This window comes from Hyaena hyaena, unplaced genomic scaffold, assembly GCF_003009895.1.
Source record: "Hyaena hyaena isolate Hyena2069 unplaced genomic scaffold, ASM300989v1 scaffold_1612, whole genome shotgun sequence".
NCBI classification, from domain to species: Eukaryota; Metazoa; Chordata; class Mammalia; order Carnivora; family Hyaenidae; genus Hyaena; species Hyaena hyaena.
In genome coordinates, this window is record NW_024082248.1 from 135,362 (window position 1) to 151,300 (window position 15,939).

At 38.5% G+C, this 15,939-nt stretch overlaps 1 protein-coding gene across 1 annotated transcript in view; it reads right to left on the reverse strand.

Moving 5' to 3' along the window:
- LOC120226155 overlaps positions 1 to 15,112 on the reverse strand; it is a 147,455-nt gene extending 132,343 nt beyond the window's left edge. The window contains exons 1-2 of the mRNA XM_039224349.1: positions 15,080 to 15,112; positions 11,544 to 11,813 (exon numbers count right to left, since the gene is read on the reverse strand). Coding sequence (XP_039080280.1) covers positions 11,544 to 11,813; positions 15,080 to 15,112 — 303 coding nt within the window. The remainder of the gene's footprint in view (positions 1 to 11,543; positions 11,814 to 15,079) is intronic.
- Between the last annotated feature and the right edge of the window lie 827 nt (positions 15,113 to 15,939).

A 15,939-nucleotide genomic window follows, 5' to 3' on the forward strand; every position in this document is an offset into this window, starting at 1 on the left:
TCAGACCTTTTCCTAGATGCAGGGAACCCTTGACAGTTTTTGAGCAGAGAAGTGAAATGTGAAAGAGGTGTTTTAGAAAACTTGACTTGGCAGACATTTCAAGGTGGTTGAGAGGAGGCGAGACTATAGGCTTGAAAATCAATGATAATAAATCCAAGCATTAAACCATCTAGAGACATAATAGTGACAATGGAATACAGAGTTGTGAGGATGAATAGCTAACACTAACTGTATGTTCTCCATGTGCCAGGTATTGTTGTAAGTGCTTTATAAGCATTAATTAATATTTGCAACAATACCTTGAGGTGGCTGTTATTATTTTCTTTTTAAGATAGGGAAACTGAGCTCCAGAGCAGTAAAGAAAGTTGCTCAGTGTTACCTGGTCAGGAAGTATCTGAGCTGGGATACAAACCCTGGTGGTCTGGCTGCAAGCCCTCCCGGTCCACCATGCACTATACCACGTTTCAGCAATTTGTAGCTGAGTCTCTTGGTCCTTGGCCTTCCCCTGCCATTGTGGCAAGGCTGGGACCCAGCCTGGGACCATTGGTATGACTGTGTCTCATTGTCTATTCTGTTTGTACACAGACTTCTACCTCAGATGGCACACTTGTCCAGCTGTTGACTTTGAGACACTGCAAACACTTGCCAAAGCTTGCAATGATTTCAAAGGAGACCTGTGAGCAAAGAAGGGGAGATATGGCACAAATACTATACAAATATCTCCCATGACTGCTCATCATATTCTAGCAGTGAAAGGAAAGAAATTCAGATCATTCTGCCCTGTTGCTTTCTATTAGATGTTAATGATGTTATCTGCCTGTCCTCCTTGACCTTGGTTCAGTAGTTTTAGGGTGCATTTACTCCTAAAATGAGAGTCTTAGAACTTACTTGTTATTAGGTTGTTTGGTGTTTTATTAGGAGCATTACTAGTCACCAACAGATGAGAAAAATCTAATGTGAACTCACACTGGCTATATGTTTTTCTCAAAGCTACTGTGAAAGATCTCCAAACATTTTGAGCCTGTAGATGTTCTAGGCCAATGCAGCCTTGTAAGAACAAAACCAAGAATAGAGGTTTGTCATTTAGGTTTCTTTCAACACTGCTCTTACAAATTAAAAGCCTGATGCACAGTCAACCAGAAGGTGGCCTAATTACATCATGTTTAAATTAAGGTAATTCCATATAGGCTTCATAGAGCAAATATATTTTTTATTTCATTATGAAACTTTCCTGTGTAGAGATAGCCATTGACTCAGAGAAAGTTAATTATGGCTAGGGCTCTAGATTTACATAGTATTGCTTTTTAAAATACTACCTTATAATAAACACTACAGTATTAAAGGAATTCTGTTGTAGAAAAGAAGATAATGCTTAGTTGTTGACCTAAACTATTTACAAATGATGGTTATTGTATCATACAATGGAGGAACTTACACACTTATTTGATTTGACATCAGTTTCAACAGACAGTTGTTTAGGACTTGCATATTGTTACTAAATCCATATGATGTAGTTTTATTGACAGGTTCGGTTCTCTGTGCTGAATTGTGTCAGGAGTAAGTTGTTTACTGTTTTAGCAGGACACCCTCTGGTCAGGCCTACCTGTCTACACTCTACTGCATCAATAGATCAGCCTATTGATTAACTGTTGAGTCTATTTTTAAGTTTAAACTTTGACCAGGAAGTTATTGGAATAGATTTATTTTTGCAAACAAGCAGATTACAGAGGCAAGCAGGCTTACAAGGACTATTGAGGACTCTTGAAAACTGTTTGTTTAGAAAGTTAAACAAATGTCTTTATTCCATAAGATAAACATCTCCCAGTGGCTGCACATAGAGGTTCTCTAATGTTGATATTTAGAGATGCATTGATAAACCTGTCAGTTTTCTATAAAAATATGTTACTGAGATATGTAAGGGTAATGTAAGGGTAAAGTTATTAGAAAACTCATGAAATAAGTTTTAAGATTTTTAAGTGATTCTTACTTGATTTAGTATGGGTCCAGCGTTAGTCAGAATTGGTAATAAAAAGTAGGACATTTATTTTTTTAACGGTAGAGAAAGTTCATCAAATCCTTGAGGAAAAGTTTAACATTTGGGTCACTCTTCCTAATAATATTGGGTTTGTAGAATTGATATCGATTGAGAACTAAGAATTCTATTTCTGCTTAGGAGCTTTAAAAATTGATTCTGTGAAATCAGTTTTTAAAAGCCAAACTTCCCCAAATCCACATTTCTTATTACATTTTACTTTACATTATTTTACTGTATTTTCTTTAATATTTTGCCCATAGAACCGAGACTTGTTTCTCTTTAGACAATAAAATTCCTTAAAATGGGTTTTGGGCCAATGACATGTTAAAAACAATGATTTTAAAAATTTAAAACCATATAACATGCAAATACCTTATACTAAAAGATTTGTATGGCATTGTTTGGAAGCATACTTAGTTAATTAATTTATTTTTTAAGTGGGCTATATGCCCAACATGGGGCTCAAGCTTATGACCCCAAGATCAAGAGTCACATGCTCTACCTCTAAGCCAGCCTGGCACCCTGTGGGTGGTATTGTTTGAAAGACACCCCTCCCCCCCCATTCACTCTGGTTGCAGTTCTGTGCCTGGCTCCAATCTACCTTCTAGGTGTTTATACACACTGGCACAGAGACACATAACTTTTGAGTTTCCCCCTAACATTTTTATTTTATTTTCATAAAATTAATTATACTGATAAAGCAGTCACAGACCTAATAGGACAAATAATGTTCTCTCCTCCAAATAGTTAGTAGTAAATTAGCAGTTGAAACAACTGATGAAGCACAAGTGTCCCATTAGGGATTATTTTCTCTGGCCCTATTATTCTTGGTCACAGTTGGGTAATTCTTTGTTAGTGTCCAGGGGAATGTAAGAGATGTGCCACACTCTGTCAGGACCATTCAGCAATTTGTTTCTGTCTTACATTATTACTTTTATGATCAGAAAGAACAGGGCACTTGAAAGCCTCACTACCCTCAGTGCCCACCAGACACAGATTCTGATGACCTTCAACCATGTTCTCTCCTCTTTCCCTCTCTTTCTGTCCTGTCCTCTCTTTGATTTTCATCCTTTTTCCTTTTCCTAAGTCTGTCAGGCACCCATGGTTGTTGTTGAATTTTGGGATAAATCATACACATACTTTACACGTGAAATTACATTTGCCAAGAGTGTTACACCCAAGTGACAATGAGCACTGATTTCCTGGCCTTGTGGCACAGCAAACTGTGCAGAGACCCAGGTTTGAATCCAGCACTCTCTTGCTTGGTGGTCATAATAAAGTACTTAATCTATACCTAACTCTGGTTCCTCTTCAATAAAATGTGGATAATAAGATCTGTTTCATATGACTATTGTGAGGAAATAGTGAAATAATGTATGTAAGATTTCTTAGCATAATCTCTCAGTAAACAGGGGTTATTATCCCCATAGTATCAGCACTTGCCTGGGGATAGTATGAAGGAGACAGAGAAAATCTCAGGAGATCTTGATCAGTGCCTTAGCTTCTGGGAAGGCACTTTCAGCATTTGCAAAAGGTTTTGTTGAGGAAGCAGAGAAAGTAGGGATCAAACATAAAGTGACCTGGACAATTCACTGGGTAAGATATTTTGAATTAGACAGAGTTCAAATGAGTAAGTGCAAAAAGTATGCAGGACAAAATCAAAATGCTACCATGCCAGATGGGGAAAGGTGGACTTCAACTCAGTATGGCAGCCATGATAGAATTGGTTAAGTAAGTGCTGTTTATTTATAAAGCAAATAAGATAGTGGGATGCATGAAAGGCAGGAAGTGGCCTGTCAGCTCTTCTCAGCACTGGTTTGACCCCAACTGTGGCTACTTTGTGTCTCCCCTTGAAGGAGTATATGGGGGGCTGGCAGAGCTCCAGAGAAGAGCAAAAATGTAATTAAGGCTTGGAAAATAAGGGCTAAGAGGAAAGGCCAAAGAGCTGTGGGGTTATTTAGTTTAGAGAATGAAGGTCTAGCAGATTTGACAGGTCATTATAAGAAAGACATCGGTTGTTTCCCGTCTCCACGAATAACAGAACAAGAAGAAAGAAGCTTACATTGCACTTTAGAAGGTTTTGGGTTATAGAATTATTAACAAGGAGGCTTTCAAGGCTCTTCCTTGCAGCTGGGGGGAAAAAGAATTAATGTGCAATTGTGGGTGTGTCTACCCATTCACATTTACAATGAAGGTGGTATTCAAATACTAGCTTTTCAATTATTTTGAAAACAAACCAGCTACTTATTGCTTGAAATCATTTAGTTGTTTAAGCCTATTTATTTATTTTTATGTATATATTTTTAAGCGAGAGAGAAAAAGAGAGAGAGCACTGCATGAGAGGGAGGTAGGGGTAGAGGGAGAGGGAGAGAATCTTAAGCAGACTCCACACCCAGTGTGGAGCCTGATGTGGGGTTCAATCCCACAACCCTGGGATCATGACCTGAGCCGAAATCAAGAGTTGGATGCTCAACTGACTGAGGCACCCAGGTGCCCCAAATTTATTATTATTATTATTTTATTTTTTAAGAGAGAGAGTAGGAGTGAGGGAGAAGGACACAGGGAGAAAGAGTGAGAATCTGAAGCAGACTCTATGTTCAGAATGAAGCTCGACACAGGGCTAAATCCCACGTCCCTGGGTTCATGAACCGAGCCAAAATCAAGTGTTTGTCACTTAACTGACTGAGTCACTCGGGCACCTCAAAATCATTTAGTTGTTTATTATTTAAATCTAGCTACTAACAAAAAGTTAGTTTGAGGGTATAGACACAAATAAGATAGGTTTAGGACTTTCTGAAACAAAACTCTGGTCCATTAAATTGATTTGGCTAACACCAGCTAAAATGCTTTTTGAGGCTACATTTCTTTACCGAACCTCAGAAGAAACTACATTTGACTGTGATGTTTAGGGAGAATTTGATGGACTCTAGTGCTGGTGTCTATATCATTGCACAGTGACACTATAATGAAGGGTTATCTGCCTTTCATTTATGCTCTTAGGATAAGGATGGAGAAGGTGGGGCTCTGCAACCATTTCAACTCAGGATGTGGTGGTGTCCAAGTTAGAGGGAGAGGACAACAGTTGCTTCAGTAAATATGTGGTCCGTCAATGCTTCTTGCTGTCTTCCAATTTAGGTGACAGGCGGCCAACTTCAGTTTGGATGCTTCCTCAGCTCCTAAGTAAGGCTACACTTGGTGAGGATTTCAAAAACTAAAAATAGCTTATCATATTTCTCTTCTTCTTTCCATCTACCATTCTTTCTATGATCATTTCTGTTATTAATTTTGAATTTCATCAGTAATATAGGACAATATGTTTTGGGATCTTTCCATATTAGTGTATACAATCTACTTCCTTCATTTTAATTACTTCTTTTTTATTCTTTTGTATGGATATAACTGTCGTTTATTTTTGCTACCATTTTAAAATATTTAAGATGAATGATCATGGTGAAAGTCAGAATAATAATTATTTCTGGAGGGGTGGTGATTGGAGGTGGCATATGGGAACATTCTGGGGGCCTGTAAATATTCTACATCTGGCTCTGCGTGGTGATTACACGGGTGCATATACATATAGAATCGTCTCATTTTTGTATTTCACACACTTTATTATATGTAAATTATATTTTAACAAAGTTTTAAAAAGTGATTAAAGTCATTATACTTTAAAAATATTGTGAAGTATTAAATCATATTTCTGAAGAAATGAATCAGGGATATAGAAAAGGAGGGCTGGGAAGAATAGGAGATAGCATTTATGAAGTACCTTCTTTCTTCTAAGCACATATGTAATTTCTCATTTAATTATCAACAACCACTCTGTGAAGTGGGTATTCTTATTCTACTTTTGTAGATGAAGAATCAATCTCAAAAAAGGAAAGTAAAGTGCTCAAGCTCACATGTACTTGACAAGTAGCAGAGTCAGGATTTGAACAGAGATCATTAGGTCTCAAGTTCTGAATGTAACTCTAAGGGAGAGGCTGTTCAGTCAAAGCAGGTAAAGCTCAGAAGCAGAGTGCATTGTCCAGGCTTATGCTCTGGGCAAGTGGCAGATCCACTGAGCTAGACCACTGCTTTTTTTGTGCAACCCCTTCGTTTCTGTTTGACAAAGTTATTCTTTTTTATATCATGGAAGGAAATGTGTTAGTAAGGATTTACTAGAACCTGCTAGAAAACTTCTAGTGTCAAAGATGCAAACATTTAACATCTATGAAAGGGTAAACTAAACTACTTGAAAGTTTGAGAACTTTCTTTTCATTTTGGTCCTGGGAAAACTTGGAAATTATATGCTTTTGTAGAAAATGATTCAGTTTTTAGCCTCAGAAATGTGTATGAGAGTTAAGGATTTTCCTGTTTTGGAATTTGTAGATGATATATCATTTATTTAAAGATGGTAAAAATAGCTTAAATGACAAAGAAGAGGATCTGGGACAACTTTAGAAAATTCATTTAAAAGCATAGATTGCATAAATCTCTATATTTTGGTTATAGAGACTGGCTCTCTCTTTTCTGGTTATTTTCCCTTAATTTAATTCATCAGACTTTAAAACATTTTTTAAAATTTTTATTTATTTTTGAGAGAGTGAGAGAGAGAAAGTGAGAGAGAGACAGAATAAGCAGGGGAGGGGCAGAGACTGAGGGAGACACAGAATCTGAAGCAGGCTTCAGGCTCTGAACTGTTAGCACAGAGCCTGATGTGGGGCTCAAACCACTGACTATGAGATCATGACCTGAGCCGAAGTTGGATGCCCAACTGACAGAGCCACCCAGGCACCTCTAATTCATTAGACTTAAAAAAAATCTTTTTTGGGGGCGCCTGGGTGGCTTAGTCGGTTAAGCGTCCGGCTTTCGCTTAGGTCATGATCTCGCGGTTCGTGGGTTCGAGCCCCGCGTCCGGCTCTGTGCTGACAGCTAGCTCAGAGCCTGGAGCCTGTTTCAGATTCTGTATCTCCCTCTCTCTCTGACCCTCCCCTGTTCACGCTGTGTCTGTCTGTCTGTCTCTCTCTCTCCTAGAAATAAATAAAAAAATATTTAAAAAAATCTTTTTCTATAATTTTCATTATTAAAAAATGCCTTTTCCCCTTCATTCTCTTCTTCCTGATAATTTCCTTCCACTTCTCATTACCAACATTATATATGTTTTTATTATGTCTCAGCATTTGACATGAGGTTGTTTATATCAAATCTACTTAACTATATTTTAGAGATGGGTGATTGTACTCTTTTAGGAATGACAGGGTTCAGCAAGAACACATACTCCTCATATAATCAGTTCACTCCCATAATTGAAATAAATTCTATTCTGAAATGTTATCTATTGAGAGTCATAAAACTTTTAAACCCTCAAGAGCACGTTATTGTAAGTAATAGAATCTTAGATTCTTAGGCATGAAAGAGGTCTAATTTTGTACAGGAGGGAACAACGGCCCAGAGATCTTTGTGCAAATTGGTTTCTTTTATCAGCCAGCAATCTGACTCATATAACCTAAAGTAAATGATATCATTTCTTTACAGTATTGATTAAATGAGTTTGTGATGCATGTTTCCTTAGTTAGTTTGGTTTTGGAGGTGTGCATTATAATGCATGCAAAGTTGAAAATGCTTTTTGGACCCTCTAGTCATTTAGTTTATAAACAGAGAATAATTAGAACAAAGGTACAGCTTATTTCTTCCAGCTACTTGGGCTCTTTGGCCCATGAAAGTTGGCTTTAAGTCAGAAGAATCACCTCAAAAAGGCCCTCAAAGTTAGTGTTATTCCTAAAGTGGACATGAACAAAAGCATAGACCTACGTTTCCCCTGTTAGAATATAAATTACATGCTAAATAGAATAACTGGCTCTTTTTGACTGTCTCTCTGCATCGAAGAACAAGACAGCCAAGTACAACTTCATGACTGCTCTTTGACGTGGCTATGGTTTTTTGATGATGACAAGTCCACAAAGCAAATCAAACATATGACTTGACAAAGGCAAGGTTTTGTTCAAGGCGAGTTACAACTACTTCAATAGAAATATATTTTGAACTATTATCTTCGGAATGTATCATTTTATGACATGTAAGTCTAAAAGGAAATATGTCCCTCTTCCCCAAATAATTTTCTTGTTTTCCTTTTCTGATTACAAAAATAATAGCTTGATGCAGAAAATCCAAGTAATACAGAAAAGTACTAAAAAATAAATTCATCTTGGCTCCCAAGAAATGTTAAAATTTTGGTGAGGATTTCTCCTGAAATCTATCTATGTATCTATTTTATCCACTTCTGTGTGTATATATTTATATAAATGATATCATATTCTAGTATACTTTGTTTTTTACTCAACCATCTGCAATGGAGATTTTAAAAAAGATTTTTCTTTTAATAATTTTTTTTAACAGCTTCAGAGTAGCCCATCATACAGATTTGTCAGAATGTAACCAATCCCTAACTGATAGACATTAGGTTGTGTCCAGTTTATTAGTAAAACAAACAAGGACTAAATTAACATTCTTATGTATGTATCTTTACTCAAGAACTTATCAGTAAAGTAGATAAATTCATAGCAGTCTGGTCCCTGTCACCGGCTTCCTTTCCAAAAACTTTTCTTTTTAAATTTTACCAATTTTCATTGCTGCAACAACATTTGAGAATATAGAAGATTTTTCGGTCCACTGACTTGAAAGTCTTCAAATATTCAAAATTAATATTCATTACTTTTGGCAAACAAATGTCAAATGTTCTTAATGACTAGATTAAAATATGTGCTATTACTGATTAGTAGGCAAAACAAACCTTTCCAACAGTTTGGCAAGCCATCAGGAAAAATAATCCCTTCTTCCTCCATGATTTTACACTCAATACTTTGTGTATACCTCTTCTGAAGTACTTATTTGATTTTGACTTATATTCTTAGGCGTCTTTCCAATTAAAATGTTAGCTGCCTGAGGACAGGAACCATACCATAACCCTGAAAAGATCTTATAAAGCACATCTGTCCCTCAGTAAGCTTTGTAGATGAATTAACAGTCACTACATTTTCCACTTGCTTCTCCCCCATTTAGAAGCTTCCACTTCCCATTTTTCCATGGGTTTTGAAATATAAGTATAATATTTGCCCAGGACAGACAGACTCAGGGCTTGAGAGGCAGCATTGTGTGATGGATGTTCACTTGTCCTGGTTTAGCTCTTGGCTCTCTGATTTATGAGCTCTATGATGCTGGGCAAATTGCTTAACTCCTCTGAATCCTAATTTTCTTCTCCATAAAATGGAGATAATATGTTCTACTTCAAAAAGTGTTGTACAGATTAAAGGCGATCATGTTTTAAGGCCTTTAGCAAGGTGCCCAGGGTTACACTTGATAAAAAGTAGCTCTAGCTATTATTATCTCCTCAAGGGTACAGATATACTTTAAAAAAAAAAAAAAGTCATTGGCTATCTCTTGCCTTCCACACAGGTGGACACATCAACTTCTGGACTGGAGACCATGAGAAGCTCAAAGTTAACAGAGATTAGGCCCGAGACTTGTAACAGAATCAATCTGGAACATATGCCCATTGACAAAATCGACATGTTTTTTTAAAAATGTTTATTTATTTTGAGAGAGAGAGAGAGAGAGAGTGTGTGTGTGTACACGAGCAGGGGAAGGGCACAGAGAGAGGCGGACAGATGATGCTGACAGCAGAGAGCCCAATGTGAGGCTTGAACTCATGAACTGTGAGATCATGACCAAAGTCTAACACTTAACTGATGGAGCCACCTAGGTGCCCCCAAAATTTATGTTTTTAAAACTGAAAGAGGGGTGTCTGGGTGGCTCAACTGATTAAGCATCCAACTTTGGCTCAGGTCATGACCTCACGGTTCGTGGCTTCCAGCCCCACGTCGGTCTCTGTGCTGACAGCTAGCTCAGCTCCTGGAGCCTGTTTTGGATTCTGTGTCTCCTTCTCTCTCTGACCCTCCCCTGCTCACGCTGTCTCTCTCTCTTTTTCTCTCTTGGAAATAAATAAAACATTAAAAAAAAAAAAAACCTGAAGAGGTGCTGAGAGTATTGAAACAGGGAAAGAATAGGATTGGGCTAGGTATTAACCATAGGAATATTTTATTCGGGTAAAAAATAACTTTGTGCAGTCTCTAGCCTAAAGCACTACATTATACAACTCTAGGGAATTAAAGAAAAATAAAAAAAGAAAATGTAAAAGTTGAACTGTGGTGACCTTTGTTCTTTCCTAACTAGCAACCACCCTTTCACGATCACACCTTACTTTCGCTCTTTTGCCCTAGGACCATCATTGATTTTTACCAGGTTTGCCTTACCGTACTTGAGTATATGTGGCTGGACTTATTTTCCATGTAACAGTTGAGTCTTAAATATGTGGGATCATCTCATGGACCTGTTCACTAAGTTTTAGTCAGGTGTCTGCATATATTGCGGGAGATGGCTCTGGGAAAATGCTGAGTCACTTGTGTGTCACATTTCCAGTACTGCTTCCCTCCACTTGGATCTCTTGTACATAAAGCCAATTATAAACAGCAAGTGCATTCCTAAAAATCTACAGAGCAAAAGAGAGCAACATCTTCTGGAGTTAAATAGAATTCACTTTTGGGTGAAAGAGAGCTCTCTTTGAAAGGCAGAGTTTTAAAAAAGATGAGGAAAATGCAGACTTCCTGAGACCAAGTAAATATCCTCTTCTACCGAAGCAGACACTTCTTCCTTGTCCTCTAAGGAAGCCAGATCCTGATTAACTTTTTTAAATTCAAGACTTAGCAGAAGCACAATGCTTTACTTGATCAAGGCTTATTACAACACAATGACAGCACTACAATTTCTATCAGGGTGAAGTTTTTCACTTGGCTTTAGGCCAGCTAAGCTCGGTGTCATTTAGTACTTCTGTAATGTCTGACACAGGCGCGTATCTTTACGTTTCTGCATTCTGTATTCTCTTAGGAAGCATTTTTAAAATGTTGTTTTAAAGGAATCTCACTAGCAGCAGTGGTTGGATTTTACATGTGACCACATTTGTTTTCCCTGGTGTGGATGGACATTCAGTTAGTCTCTAAGCCCTTCTGAACGATGGTACCACCCACCTGTGAGGCCAAAGCAGTTGTAAAATCAGTTTGGTGTACAGAAGGCTTTTTGGTTCTTTGGTCAAAGGAAACCTGTAATTGTAAAATTCCTCCTTGATTTCATTGTTTACATAGACGTAATAATGTTCCCTTGTCTTTTTTCTGGTTATGTGGTATGTGGTCATTCTCGATGTTTTGAAGAAGTTAAGTAAGACGCTTAAGTAAACATCTTAGGGAAATAGCCTAGATCTAAAGCTGGCAACACTTTGTATTTTTGTCTATTAAAAAAAAAGGCAAAGATTTTTTTCAGAAGCTTTCTCCCTCTCCGCCACCCAGAGCCCCTATCGTCTCTAGTTACCATTGTGGACTTTTGCCCCAGAAGACTATGTCTCTACGTAAAAGTTATGTAATCCTCACTTCCCGAATGGGAACTACCTGAGTACTTAGAAATAATAGTGGCCTCCCACGTGGACAGGCACAGTGGCTGCTGTGTGACTGTGTGTGGGGTGTGTTGGAGTCCCAACAGGGGGCCTGCCGGAAGGGGGTGGGGAGGAATCTTCTGTAGCAAGCACAGCTGTGTAGCAGGCCTTTGATCCCACAGCCAGCTGACTCCAGCCAGTTATAGTCACCCCGGTCTCTTTAGCCCCCGGACAGGGCAGGCATGCTGCCACTACTTCTAAAGACTCTTCTCCTTTTTGCTCAGGTTGGCCATGGGATGAGGATAGAATATGGGAAGTCTAAAAGGAAAAACAAAGTATTTGTTTATTCCTCCATTTACTGATTATAAACACAAACATTTACTAAGTGCTGTTTATGGCCCAGGCACTGTGCTCAATGTTTTACATACATCATCTCTCTCAATTCTTACACTAACCAACAAGCAGGCAAATTTTAACCTTCATTTAGCAGTTGAGGACATTGAACCTCTGGAGAGGTTAAGAAACTTGCCCAAGGTCACACAATAGTAAGAGACAAAGCTGAGACTCTATCCTGATGTGATGCCAAAGCTGTGCTCTTAACCACTGTGCTCTACTGCCTCCCTGTGTTGGAACACCTTTTATCTTTTATCCACAGCAGGGTGGGAGAGAAGTAGAAGATAAGAAATCTGCCAGATGCTAGATGCCTGGGGGATGCTATTCTATGTTTGTCATTATAGTAACATATTATAATAGTAAGGTATGTTAAAGTGTTATGTTTATACAGACAACTAGGAAACATATATAGGCTCGAGCAAACATAATGCAAGCTGTTTGATCTCTAAAATATGATTATAATGATCTCTTTCTGTTGGCCTCTGTCTCTGGTTTTCTGAAGTAATCTTTTGTTTTACATGAACAGCTGTTGCTAAGCAATGCCAGCTTTAGGGGAACAGTTCATAACTCTATCTCCTCCCCCCTCTTTCCTGCCTCCCCCCACCTCTGATCCTCCCAAGTGCTATTATTTTGAATTTATATGATTGACAGAGATGGGAAGCTCTCACATTTATTTCTTTTACAAAATTTATGGAAGCAAAAGCATTTCCAAAAGAGGTCCCAGCATTGCTTCTGGTTTGTACACATCCCTTCAGGGGAGAAAACGGCTGCCAATACAATTTAGTTGGAAGGTGGAGAGGCCGAAGTAGGAGGAACACTTTGGGGAATTTGGAGCACTCTGATTCTCAGTCTCCTATTTTGGGCACCCTGAGGGATAGTGACATCTCAAAGCACAAATTAGAGTAAGAAGAACTTCTGAGATTACATAATGTCTTCCGATAGAGACATCAGATTTAGGGTTGGTCTAATTTACTTTGACTACTCATTTCTGAAAATTGCCTCTGGGATACAGAATCATCCTTAAATTAAGCCTCCTCCCGTATTCCATATTCTGTGCCAAGGAATATGCTCAGATAACCCAAATCAGATAACCATACAGATATCCCAAATCCATATGTATTCCCCAGATCTTCCTTAAAAGTATAAAGCTTTTTGTTATATTGGAGGTTCTCAGTCTTCTGCATTTGTAGTACACTTTCAAGTGCTAGAAATACTGGCAACAGAAATGAAGGGCTTCAAAGAACCAAAACGACACCACCGTTTCCATGATGATAGAACAATATCTCTTGTTGTCCATAAAAGTAACCACAGCAAGGGCACAGCCTATGTGCTTGCCTTTCTGCACTATGTCTGTGTTTAAGAATGGCCATTTGTGGGCTTTTCTTTGATGCCTTTTATGTTCATGAAACAAAGCGTTGACATGGTTCAGAAAACATACAATCTTTCTCTCTTGTTGATCTGCTATTACACCACATCTTTTACTCTTTGCAAGATGAATTCCAACAGACCTCAATAGCAGTGTATCTACTCAGTTGTAGCAAAGATCAATTGTACAAAATTTGGTAAAAGGTTCAAATGCTGTGGTGTCATGGCATGTTGTTTTAAAAATGCTGCCTCGTATACCTGAAAAGTAAATCATGATAACAGAAAGAGCAGAATGAAAAAACAGAAATGCATCTGAGGTGCTTGCCCAGATGGCCCTGCACAGGCACTGAAAAGCAGACCGTTAGCCACCTCCTTGCAGGGTGACAATAGTAGGTTGTTTTATGTTTTAGTGACACTCAGAGTCTGCTTTTGGGAACAAAGGGACATGAGGTAGCTTGATGAAACCTGGATAGTGAGCCAAAAAGTTCAGTGGATTCTTATAGTTTGATGACTTAAAGGTAGATATGTTGGAAAACAACATTAAAAGCTGGCACTTGCTCGGTATTAAAAGATTAGGTTGGGAAGTGCCCGCCATGCATTTAGAGAAGATTGTGGTATTATCAGTCCATGTTCTGAATTACCCAAGTGATTTGAGGGAGATTAGTCAAGTTTATTTTATTCGTATGCACATGCATTTAAGAATTTGGCTGGAAAACTTTCCCTTTTTCTTAAGGCAAATGCCTAAAGTTGATCCCTTTTAAATACTACAGAATTCATTTTCCTCAACTTTCTTAGTATCATAGCCAAATTGAATCCTGAGTAGTTTTGAGAAATGGATCTGAAAGAGAAAGGATAAATAAAACCCATAAATTCCATTCAGAGTTAGCCTGTGCTTAATGCTTACACGCAGTGTGGCTAGGGCAAAGCTACCTGACTCAAATATTTGTTAATTGTCTACCATGTACCAAGTCTATATTCTAGGCTCTGGGGATAAAACTCTGAGCAAGACAGACAAGTCTCTGCTGTCACTGATCTTAACTTTCAGTGGGGGAGGCAAATCATAAATAAGTAAACATACGACTAAATACATAACATTGCAGACCGAGTGTAGTAAAAAATGATAGGGTAGGAAGGGAGCCATGAGTGTTAATTCATAATGGGTATTTAGGGAAGTTCTCCTGATAAGGTGATACTTGAACAGAGGACTGATGAGTCAGGTACGTATCTATGGCAACCATTTTCCAGGCTGGAGAACATGAAAGGTGAAGAACCTGCAGCAAGCTCCCATTCTGACTCTGGGTTCATCCATGTGACTTGCGTCAGCCCATGGAATGTTAGCAAATACAATGACAAGCAATGACTTGAAAAGCATGTATATTTCTTCTTGCTGTCTTGCATGATTGGACCTATTTTCTTTTTCATGTCTCCCTTGTCACAAGAACATGCCCAGATTAACTACTTTAGATGTATGAGAAGCATGTGGAGAAGAACCAAGGCCATATTAAAGCAGCTGATGGCCAGCCAACTCTTAAACACGTGAGGATGTTCAGCTAAGAATAGCTGAAGTGCATCCCCAATGCATGCCTTTGACTGTAGACACATAAGTGACTCAAGTTGAGGCCAGGAAAGCCACCTGCTGACCCTTAGATTTATGAGGGATAATAAATGTCTATTGTTTTAAGCCACAGAGTTTGGGGATGATTTGTTATGCAGCACCACTGTGGCAATACATAATTGATACAGGCACTCAAGGTTCTTTGCAGTGTGGCTTTGTCCATACCTCTTTACCATCCCCATGTGCTTTCAGTTCCAGACAACTGATTTACCTGAAATTCCTGAAATAGGACGTAGCTCGTCATGAATTTCTATATGCTATTCTCATTTCTGAAATGTGCTTTATGCCAATCTTTGCCTGGGCAACTATCTTTCTTTTAAGGCTCAGGTCATGTGCTGCTGCTCTGGAAAGTCATCTTTGATGCCCCATGCTGGGTTAAGTGCTCCTTCATTGTGCGTGTGTGAACATCTCTAGTACAGAAAGGCACATCCATGAGTACAATTTACTACACTAAGTGTTCTCCCTCCCCTATGAGCAGATGCTTCCCAAAGTCAGAGACTGTGTGTTCCCTATATCCTGAATATAACGTTTGCCATAGAATAGATTCTACACACAATTATAAGCTTAGTAAAGCCATTTATTTACCTTAATGTAACAGAGTTCTAAGTCTCACAAAGAAAGGAGGAATACTAAGAGAAAAAGGAAGGCTTCATAGAAGAGGCAGAAACTGAAATGTTCTTTTTGATTTAATAGGTGGAGAGGGCTTTGGAGGTAGAGAACATTTCAGGCAGAAGCAGTAGCCATGAACAATGGCAGAGTGTTACGATGGTGGTTGAAGCATCCAGTATTATTGTAGCGGAGGACTCATGAGTAGGCATAATAAGAGGCAGGGCCATTTTGTGAAGATTTGAACAGCATGCTAAAGTTTTTGGGCTTCATTTTGCAGGAGAATGACACCATAAGGACCATATTTTAATGGGTTACTTTGGAAGCAGTATATAGGGCATTTTAGGGGTCAGAAGAGAAAGAGACTGGATATGTGGAACTATCTACATGTGGCATTCAGAACAATTCAGACAAAAGGCCATGGTGAGCATGGGAATGTGTAAAAATATATACAATATAGTTATG